Here is a 24,028-nt window from a genome sequence, read left to right on the forward strand (position 1 = left end):
GGCTCCACAATTGGACTTGACATTGAGAACTAATTTTTAAAAATAACTAGTAAACATTTATTTGGAGTAAAATCACAGAATGATCAACATAAAAATTTTAAAAATATTGGGATGTATCTCAACTGACCTTCTGAAAAAATGTTGGGATGTAGAAATTGAAGTTATAAAGCTTTGAAGCCAAATGCAAATCCAGTAATTGTTACATTAATTAAGATGCAAATAGGAAAGGAGCCTGTGTCTTTGGAAACTGGCTTTGGAAATATGATAACATGAGGAAAAAAGAAGAAATTTGGTTGGAGAAATTTGCAGTTCAATTTAGTCATGCTGAGAGTTAACTAGGATAATCTGTACATGTAGACAGATAGCAAACAGACACCAAATACACACTTGAACAAGTCGCTTTTGCCTTTACAGAGCTTAAACATATCTCCTTTAAAACTTTAGTTTTTTTTTCCCAGTTACCAAGCTCCCCTGTCAGAGCACATATAACTCAGAGTCCACAGGGAAGAGGAGGAGTTCAGAGACCCAGTGTACAGCAGCACATGTGTCCACCACTGACTCTCGTATACCAGAAAATGCTATTATGTGAACTGTTTTTCAGATAAATGTCAAACATTACTGATGTCTTCTTGGAAAACTCTTTGTATCCCGAATACAAGATTTTCTATCCAGAATGGAAGAAATGCTTTGGAAATTTATTAAGCAAATAGTTTTCTTCTTCATGACTGTGTTTGGCACTCTGGGGAACATTTCTGTTTCTGTGAATTATATGTGCAGCTGGGTGGGAGGCACTGAGAAGAAAGCCATACATCTTATTGTCATCCACTTGGCTTTTACAAACATCATAATCCTTCTTGCAAAAGGGTTGCCAAAGACAATAGCAGTTTTTGGTTTAATAAACTACCTTGATGACTTAGGATGTAAGATCATTGTTTACCTGGAGAGGGTGGCCCGTGGACTCTCCATCTGCACCAGCAGTCTCCTCACGGTGGTCCAGGCCATCATCATCAGTCCCAGAGCATCTGGGTGGAGGAGGCTCAGACCACAGTCTGCATGGCACATCCTTCCATTCTTTTCATTCTTTTGGATACTCAATGCTTTAATAGGTGTGAACCTAATTCATTCCATCACAAGTACAAGCCTGAATATATCACAGCTTAAGAATAAGGATGACTATTGTTATTTTATGCTAGAAAGTAGGAATACAAAATGGATTGTTCTTCCCTTTATGGTCTTGAGAGACGCTATGTTTCAGGCAGCCATGGGAGCTGCCAGTGGCTACATGGTACTTCTTCTCCACAAGCACCACCAGCATGTCCTCTACCTCCAGAACTCCAAGCTTCTCTACAGAACTCCCCCTGAGCTGAGAGCTGCTCAGAGTGTCCTCCTTCTGATGCTCTGTTTTGTTTTCTTCTATTGGACTGACTGTGCTTTTTCTCTTTTTGTAAGTCTCTCTTTAGTGAACAGTTCCTTGATGGTAAATTTTCAAGAATTTATAACACTTGGTTATGCAACTTTTAGCCCGCTTGTGTTGATTCACAGGGATGGACTTCTGCCTGACTGTTGGAATGCTCAGTGGGAGAAATTGAGAAAATGTCTCTCTCCTTTATCTGTTCAATGAATGTGAAAGTGCTCTCAGTTTTATAATATCTTAAGTAAGCCAAAAAGAAAAACTCACAAAGCGTTTTAAGCGTGTGTTTATTCTCACACAATCTTGCTAGTAACTCACAGCCTTGAGCTGAGAGAGAGATCTCAGTAAACTACAGTGATATGTGAAACCTTATTCCCCACTTTTCCTCTCTTTTGAAGTGATTTTTAAAAATTTCTATAGTTGTACTGTGTATGGATAATTTACCTGCATTATGTCCTTGTAGCAATACATGTCTGGTGCCTGTAAAGGGATCAAAAGCCCGTGACTGATTGGAGTTAGAGAGGTTGCTCTGAACTACAGTGTGGTGGCTAGGAATTGATCCTGGGTCCTCTGGAAGACAAGCTAGTGCTCTCAACTACTGAGTCATGTCTCCAACATAGAGAAAATGGTCTTAATTATATTTTATAAAACTGATTTTACTATCACCGTGATGGGAAACACACAGATGAATTTATGTAAAAGCAGACTGAACATTGTTTTCCTGGCTGCCCAGAATGAATAATCACACAGAAACTGTATTAATTTCAACAGTGTTTCCCTGAAGGCTCTTACATCTTAAATTAACCCATTTCTATTAATCACCATGAAGGTATGGCCTTCCAGTAAGGTTCTGGTGCCTTTCTCTTCCAGGGGCTACATGGCAACTGCCTGACTCTGCCTTCTTTCTTCCTTTGTTCAGTTTAGTTTTCCCACCTAGCTCTATTCTACCCTGCCATAAGATAAAACAGCTTTTTTTATTAACCAATGGTAATAAACCATATTCACAGCATACAGAGGGAAATCCCACCTCAAATTTGATATATTTTATTAATTTCATAGTGATTTAGTCATGTTATCCAAATAAATCCATATCGTGTAACTGATGTTGTTCATGCTAAATGTTAGTTTAGCTATGATGCAGCTATGATGCTATTTGGGGTTCTTCAAAGTGTCTGTATTTTTCCATCTGTAGATAATATTTTACAGAATTGTGAAAAAATGCTATGAACTACATCCACCTCCTGGAATCCCAATGTATCAGTCACAGAACTAAAATGCACTGAAATGTTTCTGTGGTGTTATATTCATGAAGGCTCTTTGCAGGAATGAAGATTGTCCATATGGGATAAACTGCATAACAAATACACAGAAAATTTCATTTTATATCCATCTATAGATTATATGTTGATTAAATAATATGGATTTGCCTTTTTGCAAGATTAATGTGTAATGTCATTGAAGCAGACTGAGGCTTGTTGGCAGCTGCCCGTTGTTAATGCCTGGTTGCTCTCCACAACACTATCCATCTGTTTGTCATCAAAGAGCTTCAAAGGGATCTGATTCTGCATCCATTTAAGTGAAGGATTCACTACCTGATTTCTTAACTCAAATCCATACAATAAGATATCGACATGGTTCTAAGAATATGATAGACGCATTCTTAAAAATAGCAATTGATACAATCATCGAACATGAAAGTGTAGAACCACTAGAGGTAGTTTATGCCATGTTTAAAAAAATTCTCTGTCACATCTGCCTAAACACCTGAAACATTTTGGGCGCATCATGGCTCTACTTTCCAACGATGTATACATTTTTATATTTTGCTTGGTTGCACTGTATATACAAAACATTTAAGTAAGTGATGTGTATTGTATTGTGATACAGATTATTAAATAGCATGTTCTTCCACTATAAAGATTTATTTTATGTATGTGTCTGTGTGAGTGTGTGTCATGTTTGTACAGTTCCCCACACAGACCAGAAGAGGACACTGACCACAGGGAGCGAGGGCTACAGGCAGTCATGGGTCCTAGATGTGAGCGCTGGGTAAGGAACCAGGGTCCTCTGCAAGAGGAGCAGGTCTCCTAACCGTCCCTGCAGCTCCTTCTCACATTTCCCATGTAATGTGACGTGTTTGTAGGGAACATCTACTTCTACCCTCTTCTTTTAGGGAAAATTTACAATAGCAACTCTGTACGCCATTCAGAATCCAGACCGTCCTAGTTGTTGTTGTGTTAACAGATACATATCCTGTCTGTGTTTTTTAAAATTTTAAATTAAAGTTTTCATGTGTGCATTGCTACTTCTCTGAGTCTCACCCTCTTCTGTTAGAGCTGTTTTTTCAGAAACAGACATGAAAGGTGAGAATAACAGACACTTTCATGTCATTTGACTCAAAAGGAAGTGATGTAAGAACATGGAGAAAGAGTGGAGGAAGTTGTGTTTAAGCTGAATGAGGGAGAGAGTGTTCATCATTAAGAATAGAGTGGGATCTTGAGAGATGCCTCGATGGGTAAAAGCACCTGCTGACAAGTCAGACATGATCCATTTCTGAAGAAGGAAACTGACTCCCACATGCTGTCCTCTGACTTCCATATTCATCCTCAGCCATATAATATGAATGCACACATGAAAACTTTAATTTAAAAATTTAAAAAAGAAAGACAGGATATATATATATATATATATATATATATATATATATATATATATATAAATCTGTTGACACAACATGAACTAGGACGGTCTGGATTCTGAGTGGTGTACAGAGTTGCTATTGTAAATTTTCCCTAAAAGAAAAGAGTAGATTGGAAAAAATAGAAAATAAAAGTTTGATCAGAACATAAATTTTAATGTATGGTGAAAATTCTAAACAAATAGAGGATAGCGAAGACAAATGGAAATAGTTATGCCTTTCCATATAAATCACATGGGATTGGACAGATGGATTAGTATAAATGACTTTATCATTTCCTTATGCTGGACACATTGGTTGTCATTAGCATCGACCTGTGGAACATTATGCTAAATGATATAGGTCAACTGCATGGATACAAATTCCTCTTGATTTTACTACTATGTGGAATCTAACAGAACAGAGAACAGAGCCTTCAGAGTGTGGTGTGCAGCCTACAGCCCTCAGAAACTGCTTCCATTTGTGAACCTGCTGCTGAATAGTTCCTCAATATAATCATAAATATGAAGCTGTGGCTACTCAGAGCTTACCAATCTTCATCTTCAAATTCTTCCTGTCATGTGACTTTTCCTAGGAAGACATTGAAAAATTTTTTTCACCCCTGTTAGGGTAAAAACTGTGCAAAGAATTGACCACCTAAGCTGAATTGAGAGAGAGAGCCAGGTTATTTCGATTACCAGAATACACTGTAGTTTATAGCACATGGGAGATTCAAATGCACCTGCATGACCAGGAAATTGACGTAATATAACATTTGAAGTTCCCAAGAATGACTGCACCCTACAAAAATAAATCTACTTGGCTTGTGGTATTGCCACTAAGTTGACAAACACTATCCAAAGATCAGCGCTGAGTTACAAACTGCTCAGGACATTCAAATCACTAAGTTCATATTAGATTGACAGTAACATTTTACCAGAAATGCTGATCCTACATAGGTGACAACACACACACACACACACACACACAAAACCTGTGAGAAAAGATCCCAAGCCTCAATGCACTTCCCAAGTCAATTAGCGCTATGGCAGGAAGAAGTGGAGACCAGAATCTTAGGCAAAAGGGGGAAAATGGCCTCCATGTCCCCAAGAGATTCTAACTGTCTCATTCCCAGTACCATAGAATATGCTACCACTCTACTGTGCCAAATATATTCTGTGGGCCTTACAGTCACTGCTTCATGGTGGCCAATGGCCATGGACTGGCTAGTTCTGTCAACTTGACACAGGCTAGAGTTACCTAAAAGGAGGAGCGATCCATTGATAAAAGACCATAATAAGATCCAAATGCATGGTATTTTCGTAATTACTGGTTGATGACTAACTGCTAGCTATGGCCCCAGTGAGAGACCGTTATGGTGAGAGACAGCTATGGGGAGACTACTCTGAATGGTAAGGCACTCAGAGGCAAGGACCTAGTGAATACCAGGTTCTCAGCTACTCCAGTGGGATTTTGCTTTGCCCTAACATTTCAGATCATTAAGTTAATCCATGTTTTTAAAAATAGATATGTATATTACCCTGAAACCCAAACCACATAAAGACATTACCAAGAAAGAGAATTACAGACGAATCTCACTCGTGAACATTGATGCAAAAATACTCAATAAAATACTGGCAAATTGAATCCAAGAACACATCAAAAAATCATCCACTGTGATCAAGTTAGCTTCATTCCAGAGATGCAAGAAGGCTTCAACATAATGAAAATCTATCAATGTAACCCACTACATAAACAAAATGAAAAATAAAAAACACATAATCATCTCATTAGATGATGAAAAAAACTTTCAACAAAATACAACATCCCTTTATGATAAAGGTCTTGGAAAAAGCAGGGATACAAGGAACATACCTAAACATAATAAAGGCAATATACAGCAAGCCAACAGCCAATATCAAACTAAATAAAGAGAAACTCACAGTGATCCCAGTGAAATCAGGAATAAAACAAGGTTTTCCACTCTCTCCATATCTATTCAATACAGTGTTTAAGGTCCTAGCTAGAGAAATAAGACAACAAAAGAAGACCGAGTGAATAAAGATTGGAAAAGAAGAAGTCAAACTCTCACTGTTTGCTGATGATATGATAGTTTACATAGTGGCCTCAAAAATTCTACCAAGGAACTTCTACAACTCATAAACACTTTCAGTAATGGAGCAGGACACAAGATTAACTCAAAAAAATCAGCAATCCTCCTTTATACAGATGATAATGGGCTTAGAAAGAAATCAGGGAAAAATCACCCTTCACAATAGCCACAAATAATATAAAATATCGTGGAGTAACTGTAACCAAACAAGTGGAAGACCTGTATGACAAGAACTTTAAATTTTTGAAGAAAGAAATTGAATAAAACACCAGAAAATGGAAATATCTCCCATGCACTTGGGTAGGTAAATTAACACAGTAAAAATGGCAATCTTCCCAAAAGCAATCTACAGATTCAATACAATGCCCATCGAAATCCAGGAAAATTCTTAACAGACCTCAAAAGAAGAACACTCAACTTCATATGGAAAAGAAAAAGCCCCGGATAGCCAAAACAATTCTGTACAATAAAAGAACTTCTGGCAGCATCAGAATCCCTGACCTCAAACTCTATTACAGAGCTACAGTATTGAAAACAGTCTGGTATTGGCATAAAAACAGACAGGAGAGCCAACGGAACAGAACTGAAGACCCAGATACAATCCACACATCTATGAAAACCTGATTTTTGACAAAGAAGCAAAAAATATCAAATGGAAAAAGAAAATAAGTTTAACAAATGGTGCTGTCATAACCTGATATCAACAAATAGAAGAATGAAAATAGACCCATACTACACAGCAAATAATAATAATAATAATAATAATAATAATAATATCTTGAAATTTGCAGGCAAATGGATGGAGCTAGAAAACACAATATTGAATGAGGTAACCCAGACCCAGAAAGACAAATATCATATGTACTCACTCATAAGTGACTTCTATACATAAAGCCTACAATTCACAATCCCAGAGAACCTAGACAACAATGAAGACCCTAAGAGAGACATACATGGATCTAATCTACATAGGAAGTTGAAAAAGACAAGATCTCCTGATTAAATTGGGAGCATCAGGACCATGGGAGAGGGTTGAAGGAAAGGGGAGAGGAAGGGAGGGGAGTGGAGAAAAAATGTACAGCTCAATAAAAACAATAAAAAAATAGGTTTGTATTCTTTTACTTAAAATCTGTACTGGGCATTGTAAGATCTCAGGAATCAAGAAAGCTGGACAGATTCTTCCCCTTTTCACATTTCTTAAGTCCATTCATTCAATGGGTTAATTTTCTTTGCAAATAACTAGACATATTAGAAGAAAGAATATCCAACATGTAATATTTTGAAGGAACAGGAAGCTCATCTTTAATCTCAAAGGAAAATACATCTCAGAGCAATTTTATTTTTTATATTTTAAAATTTAACTCATTTTTATGTTTTTTTACTGTTTTTATTTAAGACAAGTCTTTACTATCTAGCTCTAACTATCCTGGCATTCACTCTGTAGATCAGTCTAGGCTTCTTGCACAGAAATTTGCCAGTTCTGCTTCTGTTCTGGGATTAAAGGCATGCAAAATATACTCAGCATATCTCTCTGATTATCTTAATATTCAATATTTCCAGTACCATGTGGTCAGTATACAATTATATACATACAAGTAATACATAAAATCTGAGCATACTGTATATATATAATTTGGAACATACATACATACTCACACACATGTACACACAAAGCAGAATTAAAGAGAAAGGTTCCAGAGGTGATAAACTTGAAAGAGAACAATGGGCTAGGTATGCAGGAGAATTTAGAGGGAGGAAATAGAAGAGGGAGATTATATGCTTATATTTTAATTTAAAAATTATTACAGAATTGTGACCAAAGACACTATCCACTAGTGAAAGCAAAAACTAAGCAGAAGAGTAGTATTTTGCATGTGGACTTTTGTGGAAGAGCATTCTTATTTCTGACAGATGGAAGGTATGCAAATGATGAGATGGGGATCAGGGCTATCCAACAAAATGTTTGTAATAGACACTATGTTTAGGCTTGGCAATGAGAATAACAGGAAGTCATTGAAGAACTTTCAGTAAAACAATGGCAAATTGCAGCACATTTTAAAAGCCACCCTGGTGTGGGATTTCCCTCTGTATGCTGTGATTACCGTTGATTAATAAAGAAACTGCTTTGGACATATAGCAGGACAGAACTCAGGAAACTAAACTGAATGCTGGAGAGAAAGAGGGAGAGTCAAAAAGAAACCATGTAGCCCCTGTCAGAGATAGACACGGGACAGAACTTACCCAGTAAGCCACAGCTACGTGGTGATAGACAGATTAATAGTGATGACTTAATTTAAGATATGAGTTAGTCAGGAATATGCTTAAGCTATTGGCCAAACAATATTGCAAATAATATGGTTTCTGTGTGGTTATTTCAGTGCTGAACAGCTGGGACCCAACAAGCAACCTCATACAACCAATTGGCACTCCAAAGTTTGCTAGCTAAATCCACATAAAACCTGAGAAATCTTGAAAAGTAATTCTAGACACAAAAGAACAGAATTAAGTATGGCTTCTTGTTAGGCAGCATTTTGCTGGTGTTGTGTCACAGTCCCTTTAAGAGAGGACTTCCTGATTCAGTGATAACAGAAAAATAGCCATGCCATTTTGAAATGGTAGCTTCCTGGTCTGTACTTCCAGTACAAACTCTGACAAGGTTTGGTCATGGAGCATTTAAGTGGGTTTTGTGAGCAGAGTGATACAATTTGCTTAATGACAACATAGACCAGCTGTGTGCCTAAAGATAGGGCAATGTACGTGGCTCTCAGAGGCGGTGAACATGCTGGACTGGGTGGGGAAAGCAGGCAATACTTATTCCCCTTGCAATGCTGCAGCTTAGGTTCTTAGAGAAGTGCTTAGTATTTTAATAAGCCATCCTGGTGAGAAAATATTTACAGAAACACAATAAAGACAGATTCAGACAGATATAGACCTCTAAGTAGGTCACTTCTAATCTTAGCACTGTATATTTCTTTACATCATTTTCCATCTGGGACAGGTAGAGCCTCTTAGGAACTAGAATGGAATGTGAACGGAATGTCTGCCTTTGTGTACACATAAGCATTAGAAATGTCACTGAAGTTTTATGATGAGTAAATATTGGTTCTGGAATAAGACCAAGAAAGTATTCACTTCAAGTCCCATATAACATTCAATGTGAAGGAATGAAAGGATCAGTTACAACAAAGACCTTCACTACCAACGGGAAAGGTAGAACAAAGGACTCTCAACTTGTTCTAGTCCATATGTGAAACTTGCACATGAATTCCCAGGGTTGAGTATCATTCATTCTAATCCAGTCTAGAAATGGATTTAAGAAAGGAAAGCCAAGCTGGGCAGTGGTGGCGCACGCCTTTAATCCCAGCACTCGGGAGGCAGAGGCAGGCGGATCTCTGTGAGTTCGAGACCAGCCTGGTCTACAGAGCTAGTTCCAGGACAGGCTCCAAAACCACAGAGAAACCCTGTCTCCAAAAACAAAAACAAAAACAAAAAAAAAGAAAAGAAAAGAAAGAAAGGAAAGCCAGTGTTGATCTGTGTGTCAGAAGTTGGTCCATGCCAGGCCACAGCTTGACACAAGGAACTCTAAACTTGTACTGGTCCATGTTTGGAATTTACTTAGAAAGCAGAATTCCTAGAGCTGAGAATCATTTATTCTACTCCTGTTTAAAATGGAATTTAAAAATGGACTTTGGCTGTCATTCAAGAGTTGGTGCCTGCCAGACCACAGCTTGGCAGTTTGGGAAGATGAGAAACAGTTAGAGTTGTGGGAAGCTCCGTACACAGAAGCATAGTTAATTGTTCATGTTCTCACCTCACATACTTCCTCTCAAAATAATTAAGCCCTGATTATACTTGAAATTACTTCTGAGAAAAGCCAATGTATTAATTATGGAAAGAGGGAAGCTATGCTTCAGGGACCAGGGCTCTGCAGAGGCCTTCCTTCCCCCGACACCGTGACAACATGAAACGTGAAGTCTGCAAAACCTGATGGTAGCCAAGAGCCCACAAATCCTGAAGTACAAATAAGATCTGGCAAATGTCCCCCTCCCAGAGCTGCTCCAGATCCTGTCTGTACCACAGAGGTCCAGGTGAGTACATGGAGGTAAGATCTTTGATCCCCTCTGCTGTGCCATGGAGAGTTTTTTTGTTTTTTTGGTTTTTTTTTTTTTTTTTTGGTTTTTCGAGACAGGGTTTCTCTGTGGTTTTGGAGCCTGTCCTGGAACTAGCTCTTGTAGACCAGGCTGGTCTCGAACTTACAGAGATCTGCCTGCCTCTGCCTCCCGAGTGCTGGGATTAAAGGCGTGCACCACCATGGAGAGTTTTATTAAAGCAGAAGACTCTCTCTGACTAATCCAGGTAGCAGGTTCCAGGCTCTGTGATCTTCAGGACCTTTACTTTCTTTCTGAACCTGACAAAGCTGGTCCCTGGCTCCAGAAAGATCAAAGGGGATTAGTTCCTGGAGATAGAGAGATGGAACAGAAATGCTGAGGATCACTATCTGTTCTCGGACTTAAGTATCATGACAGAACTCTGGTTGGGCCTTTGATTAAGGTTTCTTACTTGTTTTCTTTTTTTTCTTTTTTAGGAATCAATAGTATATAGAAGATTTTCAGATGTCTGTCAAACCCTGGAGATGATCATGACACACTCCTGTCACGTCGAGACTAGATAAATTGAGGCAAGGTACTTGCTGTTCAGGGCTAGCCTGGTTTACATAGAGAGACTCTGTCTCAAAAAATAGCAAGACAAAAGAAAAATAATTTTCTTGTTTTAACAACTATGTTTGCCAGTCTTGTGACTCATACAGCATTACTAGTGTTTGCAACAGAAAAATGTTAATATTTTATATCAGGATTTAGGGTGAATTATTAAAGGGATTTTTACAGATTCCAAGCTCTGAATAGACACATAATTTTATTGTAAATATGTTAATGAATGCTGAAGTGTTTGGTATTAATGTCTGGAGCATATTTCATCATGTGCAGATATTTGGGGTGCTATTGTGATTTCTAGACTTACCGATAATACAGGCAACAATTACCCCTCTGTCAGAGGAACAGTTAAAAAACAATAACTGACATTTCTAGAGCCATGAGGCAACATAAACCCAAACCTGGGAACATGGCTCAGTTTATACAGGACACAGGTGACATCATCAAGACATAGACATTTGAAACAATCCTGTGAGTTTCACAGGAAGAAGAGCAGTGTGAACAGAGGCATTACCTACTGTACTGTGCGCACCCAATGCTGAGGGGTCATCAGTCATTAACTGCACCCATCTCACAGCTGCACCTAACACCTCATTAATCCTCTTATTCCATCGCCCTCATCTTCTCCCCTGATGGAGAGCTGATCCCTGCTCCCTGAGATGCCCTGAGGTCACTCACAGGAATCACAAATGTCCTGAACTCATCCACTGGAGTCACAGTTCTCTGCTATGCCCTCTCTTAGGAAGAACTACAGGGTTCTGCTAGACACACTCCCTAGCTGCAATCTAGTGGGTCCATGAATTTTTCAGCAAATCTTTTTATGATTCAGCTGTAACTGTCAGGTCCTACCTGGAGAGGTTTTACTATTTGATTTGACATTGAGAACTACCTTAAAAACTGACCAGTAAATATTTATACGGAATGAAATCAGAAATAGAAGTTACAAAGCTTCAACACCAAAGGCAAACCTAGAAATTGTTATGTTAGTAAAGATGCAGATAAGAAAGGAATATCAGAAAAAGAAGGAAGGAGTGTGGAGGGTAAAGTTAGCAGATCTGAGAGAAGTTACAGCTGCTGATCCAGCAGGTTTTCCCAGTGTCTGTGATGTGGGGAAGGCAGAAAGGGTCAGTGTGAACCTCAGATTTTGGGAACTGAGTGGGGAAATATGAAATAGAATGAGAAAAAGAGGAAGAAATTTGGTTGGAGAATCTTGGAGTTCAGTTCAGCTATGCTGAGAGTTAACTAGGATAAGCCATGCACGCAGACAGAAACACACACACACACACACACACAACTTCAAAAAGTCAATTTTGCTAGTGTAGTGCTCAAAAATAAAAATCTTTAAAACTTGACATTTTGAATAGCAGTTACCAAACTCACCTGTCAGAGCACACACAATATTCCAGAGTCTACAGTGTGGAAAAAGGAGGTTTTTCACGGATTTAATCTTCGACATTATATCTGACCATTGCTGCCTCTTGCACACTAGAAAATGCTATTGTGGAAAATGTGGTTTTCAGGTCCAGTTGTAACATTATTGATGCTTTCTTGAAAAGTGTTTGCATCCTGGGCACAAATTCTTCTACGTGGAAAGGAAGAAATGGTTTTGAATTTTATTATGGAAGTGATTTTCTTCTTCATGACTGTGTTTGGCACTCTGGGGAATATTTCTGTCTCTGTGAATAATATGATCAGTTGGTGGAGAGGCCCTGAGAAGAAACCCATACACATTATTCTCATCCACTTGGCCTTTACAAATATCATGATCCTTCTTGCAAAGGGATTGCCAAAGACATTGGCAGATTTCGGTTTGAGAAACTTTCCAGGTAACATAGGATGTAAGATCACCATTTACCTGCAGAGGGTTGCCCGTGGTGTCTCCATCTGCACCAGCAGTTTCCTCACTGTGGTCCAGGCCATCATCATCAGTCCCAGAGCATCTGTGTGGAGGAGGCTTAGATCACAGTCTGCATGGCACATCCTTCCATTCTTTTCATTCTTTGGATACTCAACGCTTTAATAGCTATGAACCTAATCCATTCCGTCACAAGTACATGTTTGAACATATCACAGTTTAAGAGTGAAGATGGCTACTGCTATTTTATGCAAGAAAGTCAGAAAACAAAATGGATTATTCTCCCTCTCATGGTCCTGAGAGATGCTGTGTTTCAGGCATCCATGGGAGGGGCCAGTGGCTACATGGTACTTCTTCTCCACAAGCACCACCAGCATGTCCTCTACCTTCAGAACTCTGAACTTCTCTACAGAATGCCCCCTGAGCTGAGAGCTGCTCAGAGCGTCCTCCTTCTGATGATCTGTTTTGTTTTCTTCTATTGGGCTGACTGTGCCTTTTCTCTATTTTTAAGTCTCTCTTTAGCAGAAAAATCCTTGATAGGAAGTATTCAAAAATTTCTGGCTCTTGGTTATGCAACTTTTAGCCCTGTTGTGTTGATTCACAGGGATGGACTCCTGCCTGAGTGTTCTTGCTCAGTGAGAGAAATAGAGAAACTATCTCTAATTTTTCTGTTCAATAAGTGTGAAAGAGCTCTCAGTTCTGTAATGCTGTGGGCAACACAAAATCTCACCCTGCACTTTAAGCATGTGTTTATTCTCAGACAATCTTCCAGGAGACCCAAGCCTAGAGTGGAGACAGAGGGAGACCATAGCAAATTATAGTCATATAGAAACATCATTCTGTTTATTGCCACACTTGGAAGGGACTTTATTCTTTAAACTTTTTCATGTTTATATTCATTCCTTGTGTATGAATAATTTGCCTGAATTATGTCTGTATAGCTTGTGTGTGTCTGGTGCCTTTGGAGAGTGGAAGAGGCCATCAAGTGCCCTGTTACTACTGGAGTAAGACTTATGGTTCTGAAGTAAGGTATAGTTATCAGGAATTGAACCAGGATCCTCAGCAAAACCAGCTATTGCTCTTAACTGAACCATCTCTCAGGCACTGAAAACAATGGCTTTAATTGGGATTTGTAAAATTGGTTTACTTCTACCATGACTAGAAACATGAAGATGAATTTGGTAAATTTTATCATAATTCATATTAACTTAATCCTGTCAATCCAAGGAACTCCATATCTTGTTCCTGATGTTTTTGATTGCTTAATGTTAGTCCCACAAGTCTATTTTGGGATTCTTCAAAGTGTGTGTAAGATTCCACCCATAGAAAAGATTTTACAGAATTGTGAAAGGCTGACATGTACTATGCAGTCAGTCACTAGACGATCAATGCTCAGTCACTGCACTTAAATGCCCTGAAACGTCTCACTGGTCTTAGACCTGGGAGCATTTTCTGCAGGAATAAACATTGCATGTGTAATAGAAAATTTTATTACTCAACATAGAAACGTGGGACAATGTAGATCAAGGTAAAAAGTGAGTAAAAATCTTTTTAAAAGGGTTCCAAACACACAAAAGCAGGGTCGAGCGTGGCTTCTTGGTAACCACCTTTTCTTTGGTAGGCTTATTGCTAATGGCAATCAGAGGCACAGCCAATTTAAGAGGCCCTGCTACTGAGCACTTAAATGGGGTTTATGAGCCGTTTGCATGTGCTACTTGGTGGTAAAGTAGACACAACAACTTTCCAGAGCTGGAGCAGTAAAGGTGGCTCCTGCTGGTACCTTGGCCATGAGGCTAAATTGACTGTCAGGGAGCCAAGAAGCAAAGAGGCAGCCACTAATGTTCTGTGCTAACACGTGTGGTAAGCTGAGTAGTGCCAGTGACTAACATAGCAGTTTAAGATCATCTCAGGCAATCAAAGAACAATACAGATTCAGATGAAAAAATACTCTAAACAGGTTGCAGGGTGTTTAAAAATATGCATAGGCCTGAGAGAGAAAAGAGAAAAAGTATATGCAGTTATGAAATAAAAAATAGTTTAAAGATGATAGTAAAGTCTTTAGACATTTTTAGTTTAAAACTTTTAAAGTGAAAAAATTAATAATAAGCCACATAAAGATGGGAAATACACAGATTTTCTGAATCCTGCATGTTACTGTGCGAACTTTAGATACTTTGCTTACTAATGAAGGAACGACAGCTGCTAAAACACATTTGATTAGGAAAAGTGCTGGATTAAACTAACCTATATTTTAAAAATGTCAACTTCAAACTGGAATATGCTACTTTGAAGAAGAGAGATGGGTGGGCAGTGGCTACATGGTTCTTCTTCTCCACAAATACCACTGGCATGTCCTCCACCTGCAGAACCCTACGTTTTCCAACCAACGCCCCCTGAGCTGAGAGTTGCACAGTGTCCTTCTCCTAATGTTGTGTGTTCTTTACTTTAGTGGACAGGATGTGGTTTCCTGCATTTTAAGTTTCTCCTTAGACAACAATTCCTTGATAGTAAATAACAAAACTAAATCTCATCACAATAGCTGAAGAAGATTTTTTTTTAGAACAGAATCATGGTAAACTGAAGCTCTGAGCAGACCTAAAGTTCACAGTTAGAGTGAAACAGACACCCCATTCTCCATGCTGCTGCTCCTGAAGTGATTTAATTGTAAATCTTCCAAGTCTCCAGACTGAGTTTTTACTAGTATAGACCAAGAATCATTTGTCAATTTTTTTTTATCAAGATTGGGATTTGTTGGTTCATTTTCCCTGGATCTCCTTTTCTAAAACCTGATCCTCCAAACATGCTTGCTTTGAGAAACACAGCAGGAAATGCTGTAGATGGGAGTCCTCATTATTTCATAGAGATAAATGGCAACAGCAGGGAAGGCATTTGGTTAATTTACAAGGTCTAGGTGGCCAAGTGTGGTGGCTTACACTCAGGGCAAGCATGTGTGATGGTGATCAGGACAATTACCATGAATTTAAGGCCTACATAGCATTATATAGTGAATTCCAGGAAAGCCTGGACTTCAAAATGAGACTCTGCTTTAAAATGGTGGAGGAGGCAGATGAAAGACACACCTATGGGTGAGAGGGTAAAAGAGAAGGGGAACAGGAGGAGAGGACAAACTTAAAAAGAAATCCATATGCATCTTGCCATAAAAATGGATTTTACATTACTTGTAAATTAAAGTTGAATTTAAGTTTTATTATTTGTGGGTAAGGACATGCAGCTGTCTTATTATTTTTTCCTTAAAAATAAATAAACATAAAAAAACACTAAGTCTCACTAGTAGAAACTGACAGGTTTCAACATTGCAGTCATAATGACTCTGCCTCCCACCTGCTTGAATACAGAGGTATTCCATGTATTACACTCAGCCACAAAGCATAATTTCATTCACTAGAACAGCATGCCAGAATAATGGGTTAAAAGTGAAGTGAATCATTTCTATCATGTTAACTGCCATCCCCAAACCTTTCCTCCTCAGTTGATAAGAGTCCTCTGCAGCACTGCACTGGATCCACGGTGCTGGACACTGCTCCTTTCACCCAGGCCAGAGAGGGAGAGGACACGTGACCACACATGACCTTTGGACCAGAGTGTGTAAATGCACTTATTCTTCACAATCTCCAATTTATGAACATCATCCCTGCATACCAGTAGGAATCTGTATCATTTATGGGACCCTTTCTCTCTCTTTCTCTCTCTCTCTCTCTCTCTCTCTCTCTCTCCCTCCCTCCCTCCCTCCCTCCCCCTCCCTCCCTCCCTCCCTCCCCCTCCCTCCCTCCCTCCCTCCTCCCTTCTCTCTTTCTTTCTTTCTTTTTTCTATTTCCAATCCATCCAGTCCAGGATCCAGAACACAACTATGTATATTATCACAGAGAACTGAGTGAAAAATAGGCACAAGGACATACAGTAATACCTTTAGAAAATGATTCTTAAACACATGTTGTTAGTTTACATAAAGAGTTTGTACCCCAGATCATTGAATCTGCAATAGTTGCCAGCATATTATGTGACCGGGCTCCCCCAGGAACAATGTGCATAAGAGAAAAATGAGGAAAAAGAGTTAGGAGATGTCTCTCATTTGGGTCCAGTTTACAGGGCCCAGTGGAGGTGGCCAGAGAAAGTAGCAAACTCTCCAGAGTACAGTGGCCTCCTCTAGGCATTACTTGGTGTTCCTTCCAAAAGTGCTGAGGAAACTTGTAAGGATAAATGAATAAATAATAAAATTCATGTGCATTAAGTCATGAATGATGGTCACAAAATACACAGGAAAGTACAGGGAATAAATTCTTCTCCAAGAATAGAAAACATTATCCTGAGTGAGGTAAGCCAGACCCAAAAAAAAGATCATGGGATGTACTCACTCATAATTGGTTTCTAGCCATAAATAAGGGACATTGAGCCTATAATTCGTGATCCTAGAGAAGCTAAATAAGAAGGTGAACCCAAAGAAAAACATATAATCATCCTCCTGGATATTAACCTTCATCAGGCGATGAAAGGAGACAGAGACAGAGTCCCATATTGGAGCACTGGACTGAAACCCCAAGGTCCAAATCAGGAGCAAAAGAAGAGAGAGCACGAGCAAGGAACTCAGGACCGCGAGACAATGGTTTGTCTATCGGGATGTTCTATCAGGAACTCACCAAGGCCAGCTGGACTGGGTCTGAAAAAGCATGGGATAAAACCGGACTCGCTGAACATAGCGGACAATGAGGACTGCTGAGAAGTCAAGAACAATGGCACTGGGTTTTGATTCTACTGCACGTACTGGCTTTGTGGGAGCCTAGGCAGTTTGGATGCTTACCTTACTAGACCTGGAAGGAGGTGGGAGGTCCTTGGACTTCCCACAGGGCAGGGAACCCTGATTGCTCTTTGGGCTGCTGAGGGAGGGGGAGTTGATTGGGGGAGGGGGAAGGAAATGGGAGGCGGTGGCAGGGAGGAGACAGAAATACTTAATAAATAAATAAATAAATTCTTCTCCAAGGGTACTATGTGGGTTTGATAGTCCAGGTGAGGCTCAAATTCAAAATCCAGCCATCACTCCTCATGTGGAAATATCCCGCACCAACAGACTGCATCATGGGAGCATTGCTGCATAGCTATTTCCTTCAGATTGAATTATTTTCTCTGGATGTGGCAAGAGACACACAAGCCAGGGGAAGCTTACTAAACTTAGCACACTCATAAGGTCCTCTTCCCAGGGAGACATAACAGGAAACATTTGCTAGGGGGAGTGAAACAACTGTCTGCAAATCGGGCAGGAAATGCCTGTGTGATCTTTAGTTTCTTACCAACTTTACACAAACTACAGTCATCTGGGAAGAGGAACCTCAACTGAGAAAATACCTACATTGGATCATGTTATGGGTCTGTGGTCATTCATAGATTCACTAGTCTCACCTATGTAGCTAAGTTTTCCATGCTCCTGAAAAAAACCAGGACTGCTTCTGAGATTCAGAACTCCCAAGATGTAGCAACCACCTTCCTTGGCCAGGAGTTTATAAAGGCAAAACACACAAGTCTGTACTCTGGGTTCATGTTAAGCATTTATCCGCTCTGTTTGCAAGCAGGGGCTCAACTTAGCAAAGAAAAGTCTTGCAATTGCCTTGGTTATCTTGAGCAAGCAGACTTGTTTTACAAAAGCAGAAATAGCCTTTAGTGTTGTGACATGTTATTTTGCATGTATGGCAGTTTTTGGTAAAAGTTTTAGAAGACTATAATTACAGGGATAACCCTTAACATCCCAGGAAAAGTAAAGAAAACTGACAGGACACAGCTTGTACACACTATGGGCTTACAAGCTAAAACCAATTTTCTTTTGCATATCTCCTAAGCACAGTAGTTAAACATTAAGCATAATATGCACTAGGAGAATTGGACTGTAGGCAAGGCAGTGGGTCATTTTCTTGATTAATGATTGATATTCAGCCCACGTTGGGTGGTGCATAATCCTGAGTTATATAAAACAGGAAACTGAGGGAGGAATCAAGAGCAGGCCAGTAAGCTGCATTCTGCTGACGTTCTATGTGTGGAGGCAGGCTGACCCCGTAACTCTATCTCAGAGGTCCTGATGAAGGATGAAGGAAACTGACTCTGTGTAAGTCTGTGTCCAGTAACAGACTTGGCCAGACCTGTCTGACACTGGAGCCAGTGTTTTGCAGGAGTCAGGGCTGTGACTTTTGGAAACTCAACTCTTTTCCATGGGCTGTGGCCATCAATTGGAGGGCAGCTGTGTCTGAGGTATCTTGTAAACATTGTCAGTGGAATAGAAAATATCACATCTCAAACACAAGGTAAGGAACTGGATAATTCAGTCAAAGAAAATGTTAAATCAGCAAAATAAAAATAGAGTGAACTCTGGGACAGTATAGAAAGAGCAAACACATACTTCATAGGTGTAGAAAGAGAAGAGACCCAAGTCTCATACCAAGATGGTATCTCAGAGTAGTTTTGATTTTATTTCCCTGATGGTTAAGGATGAGGAACATTTACTTAAGTGTCTTTCAGCCATTTGAAATTGTTCTGTTGAGAATTCTCTGTTTAGATCTATACTCCAGTTTTTAATTAGGTTATTTGATATTTTGATGTCTAATTTTTCAGTTCTTTATATATTTTGGAGATCAGTTCTCTGTCTGATGTTGGTAGGTAAATATATTTTCCCATCTAGTAGGATGCTTTTTTTGTCTTTTGATTATGTCCTTTGCTTTACAGAAGCTTCTTAGTTTCAGGAGGTCCCATTTATTTATTGTTGCTCTTAGTATCTGTGCTACTGGGGATATATTTAGGAAGTGGTCTACTATGCCCATGCATTGAATGCTACTTCCCATTTTCTCTTCTCTCAGGTTCAGTGTGGTTGGATTTATATTGAGGTGTTTAATCCATTTGGACTTGAATTTTGTACTTAGGGATAGTATGTATCTATTTTCATTCTTCTACATGTTGACATCCAGTTGTGCCTGCACCATTTGTTAAACATGCTTTCTTTTTTCCATTGTATAATTTTAGCTTCTTTGTCAAAAATCAGGTGTTCATAGGTATGTGTATTAATATCTGTATCTTCAATTTGATTTCATTGACTAATCTGTCCATTTTTTTCCAATACTAAGCTGTTTTCATTGTTGTAACTCTATAATAGAGCTTGATGTCAGGATGGTGATGCCTCGGGAAGTTCCTTTATTATACAGGATCGTTTTGGCTATCCTGGGTTTTCTGTTTTTCCATATGAAGTGCTTATTGTTGTTTTGAGTCCTATAAAAAACCAAAATAATCACACAGAAACTGTATTATTTAAATCACTGCTTGACCCCTTAGCTCTAGCTTCTTATTGGCCAGCTCTTACATATTAATTTAACCCATTTCTATTAATCTGTGTATGGCCACGTGGTTGTGGCTTACTAGCTAAAATTCTATCTATCTCTGGCAGGGCTACAAGGCTTTCTCCCAGCATTCACTTTAGTTTTCCCCACCTAGTTCTGTTCTTTTGCCCTACTACAGGCCAAGACAGATTTTTTATTCATTAACCAATAAAAGCAACACATAGACCTCGATGACCCAGATGTCTGAGTTCTACATCCAGAACAGATTCAAGACTGCTTCCTGAGATGATCAAGCCTCACAGGATACTCCAATCATGACTTGGTCATAATTATAAATTTTCTTTAGGTCCCCATAAGTTTATCAAAGCCCCCAATCAGCAGGAAGTAGACTGGAAAACTATGCCCACATTCCCAAAAATGGACTATGGCTATTTTCCTCTGTTTAGAATGTTGGTTACAAGTTGTTATGGATAATGGTCAGGAGAAAAGCTAAACAAAAAATATAGATTCAGAGTTCTTGTTTAAAAAAGTGGGGGGGGTGCTGTGGGACAATGGTCTTTTATCTTGTCTCTTGTATTATTTTTAATAAAATGCTGATTGGCCAGTAGCCAGGCAGGAAGTATAGGTGGGATGATCAGGCAGGAAGTAGAGGTGAAGCAATGAGAATTCTGGGAGGAGGAAAGTTTCCTTCTGTAGTTGTGACCCAGATGCAGAGGAAGCAAGATATGTCTGGCTCACCAAGCCATGTGGCTAACATAGACAAGAATAATGGGCCAATTTAAGATGTAAGAAGTAATTAATAAGAAGCCTGAGCTACTAGACCAATCAGTTTATAATTTATGTAGACCTCTGTGTGATTTCTTTGGAACTTAACAACTGCGGGAACCGGGCAGGACAAAAAACTCAGTCAACACTGCATATCCAAGAGTATGGGGAAACTTTCCATTTTCTGATACCTTCTTTAATTTATTTCTTCCAAGACTTAAAGTTCTTGTCGAATAGGTCTTTCACTTCTTTGGTTAGTGTTACCCCAACATATTTTATATTATTTGTGACTATTGTGAAGGATGATGATTCTCTGATTTCTTTCTTAGCTTCTTTCTCATTTGTATATAGGATTTTTTTGAGTTGATCTTGTATCCTGACACATGATACCATCATTTTTAATCTCAGTCCTGAACCCATGTTTATTTATATCATGTTGCATTTGGGATAGGAAGATCCACCTAGGAACTAACTTGAAAAATACACAGAAGGACCACTCTAGGACACACCTAAGTTTTTAAAAAGTGCCCTTAAAGTTTTCTAAGTAAAGATTGCTTTTAGGATAAGATAAGTATTGGGGAGGCTTTTATATTTCAATTCCCACATGATATTTAAAGTATTTAATGGGCAGGAATGAATGAGTCATTTACAGCAAAGTTCTTCACCACAGATGGGCACAAGTAGAACAAGGGATTCTAAATCGTCCTGGTCCATGTTTGGAACTTTCTTAGTAAGCAGAATCCCTAGAGCTGAGAATCATTTATTCTACTCCTGTCCAATGAGGGATTTAAGAAAGAACAGCAAGAGACTTAGTCTATGTGTCAGAAGTAGATTCTACCCAGGTCACATCTTGGCACTTTGTGAGGATGAAAAACAGTTAGGAGACGCAGGGAGCTCCATACACAGAAACACAGTTAGTTGTTCATTTTCTCAACTCACATTCTTCCTTTCAAAATAATTATTCCCTAAGTAAGCTTAAAATAGGTTCTGAACAAAACAGATGTAGTAATTGTGGAAAGAGGGAAAGTTGTACGTTAGGGACCGGGGCTCTGCAGAGGCCTTCCTTCCCCTGACACCGTGACAACATGAAATGTGAAGTCTGCAATACCTGATGGAGGCCAAGAGCCCACAAATCCTGAAGTACAAATATGACCTGGAAAGTGTCACCTTCCCAGAGCTGCTCCAGAGCCTGTCTGTACCACAGAGGTCCAGGTGAGTACATGGAAGTATGATCTTCGATTCTCCCAGCTGTAACATGGAGAGTTTCATTAAAGCAGAGGAATCTCCCTGACTAATCCAGGGAGCAGTAGAGAGGCTCCGTAAATCTCAGGACCTCCACTTTCCTTCTGTCCCTGGCTCCACAAAGATCAAAGGAAACACGTTCCTGGATATACTGAAATGGAACAGAAATGCTGAAGCATCAGTATCCATCCTCAGGCTGGAGTATCATGATTGATCTCCGACTGGGTCTTTGACTAAGGCTACCTTTCTAAATGAATTAATAAGACAGATAAGATTTTCAGATGTCTGTCAAACCCTGGAGGCAATCATGATACATTACTGTAACATCAAGATTAGAAAGACTGAGGCAAGGGAATTGTCGTTCAGGGCTAGCCTCGTTTACAGAGTCTCTCTCTCTCTCTCTCTCTCTCTCTCTCTCTCTCTCAAAAATAGATAGATGAAAGACAAAAATTATTTCTTTCAGGTGTCAGTTTGCCAGCACTGTGACTTCAACAGTGTCACTAGTATTAGTAACAGTTGTATTTTTCTCTTGTGATGCATTTTCATTTTTCTAATATTTGGCATAGTTTTTACAATAGCCTTCTAACTCTGTTTGATGGGTTTTCATTTGTATTTATCTTTAAAGGCTCTAGATTTTATCACATACTATTATGTAATACTTGTCTTAAATTCAGTCATTATTTGCCTGAATTTATGAAGAATATAACACTCAGTGTACAGTTATCATTACCATCTTGAGAATTGCATTATTTAGGATCCAGGCTGTGGAGGAGTACACCTTGAAACAGCTCATCTTAAGTTTATCCCATGCTAAGCAGCAAAGAACAACAATCTTTTTAGTTTGGTCTGTTTGCCTGCTTGCTCATTTCTTTTAGAGAAAAACAGAATGAGTGGATATAACTTACTTCATCATTTTAAGCATAAGTCCATCCCACCTTTTAAATTCATTTTTTTTAGCATTTTCCAAATAATAGGGAAGATGAGACACTTCTTCCTCCACTGACAGTGACTTCAGTAGAAAGGAATCAGTTATTAGAAGATCAGAGCCTGGTCTCAACTACGACTTAAAGCTTGGAAAAGGGAAGAGAGGACTAGAAAAGCAAAAATCCGTATGAAAACAAGGATTAAAGAAACAGGAAAATGTTAATATCAGTTGAGTGAACTGATAGCAGGGATTTTGACAGATCCCAATCTCTGACAAAACAATTTTTTATTCTTAATATGTCAGTGAATGCTGATGCACTCTCTGGTAATATCTGGAACACATTTCATTTGTACAGATATTTAGATGGCGTTGTGATGTCTAGGACTTACTTCCACAGACAATAATTACCTCTTTGCTAAAGAAACAGTTGAAAGCAATAACTGACGTTTCTAGAGTCATGAGGCCATCTGGACACAAATCTCAGAACAAGGCTAGGTTGATGAAGGTCACCAGTAAGATCATCCAGACATAGACATGTAAAGCTATCCTGTGAGTTTAACAGGAAAAGGAAAAGGAACAGAGACATTGCAAGTACTAAGAACTCTTAAAACCCTTGCAGCCACTTTAATGTTCAGATTCCTCTTATCCTAGAACAGGAGCCCAAAGCTTACCACAAATCCCTGAAAAATGAGAATGGAGCTCCAGAACTTGAAGAATAGCATCCTACCCAGAACCAAGCTCTGGAATCACCTGGGACTGGTAAATAAAAAGCAGCCTGCCTGACAAACAGGTTGGAGGAAAATCAGGCTGTAAAACCATCTGACATAATTGTTGCTCAAAAGGCCCCACAGAAGCAAATGCTAACACGAACGCTTACATAGTGGAATTCCTGCTCACACAGGTATGCCAGTACTTACTGTGCTACAAACAGTTGGTATTGAGGACATATGACTCAAAAACTGCACTCATCTCATGGCACAATATAATCCCTCATTAATCC

At 39.1% G+C, this 24,028-nt stretch overlaps 1 protein-coding gene and 1 pseudogene across 1 annotated transcript; both read left to right on the forward strand.

Moving 5' to 3' along the window:
- The first annotated feature begins 682 nt into the window (after positions 1 to 682).
- On the forward strand, positions 683 to 1,621 carry LOC130885666 (vomeronasal type-1 receptor 4-like). The gene has a single exon (XM_057787365.1). The coding sequence runs from the start codon at positions 683 to 685 to the stop codon at positions 1,619 to 1,621; it is 939 nt and encodes a 312-aa protein (XP_057643348.1).
- Positions 1,622 to 12,513: 10,892 nt separating this feature from the next.
- Positions 12,514 to 13,589, forward strand: LOC130885505 (vomeronasal type-1 receptor 4-like; annotated as a pseudogene).
- The last annotated feature ends 10,439 nt before the right edge of the window (positions 13,590 to 24,028 follow it).

The sequence above is a fragment of the Chionomys nivalis genome, chromosome 13 (assembly GCF_950005125.1).
Source record: "Chionomys nivalis chromosome 13, mChiNiv1.1, whole genome shotgun sequence".
Lineage (NCBI taxonomy): Eukaryota > Metazoa > Chordata > Mammalia > Rodentia > Cricetidae > Chionomys > Chionomys nivalis.

What these genes read in the sequence shown, in the direction of transcription:
- LOC130885666 (XM_057787365.1), top strand. Translation starts at nt 683, where the DNA reads ATGCTTTGGAAATTTATTAAGCAAATAGTTTTCTTCTTCATGACTGTG.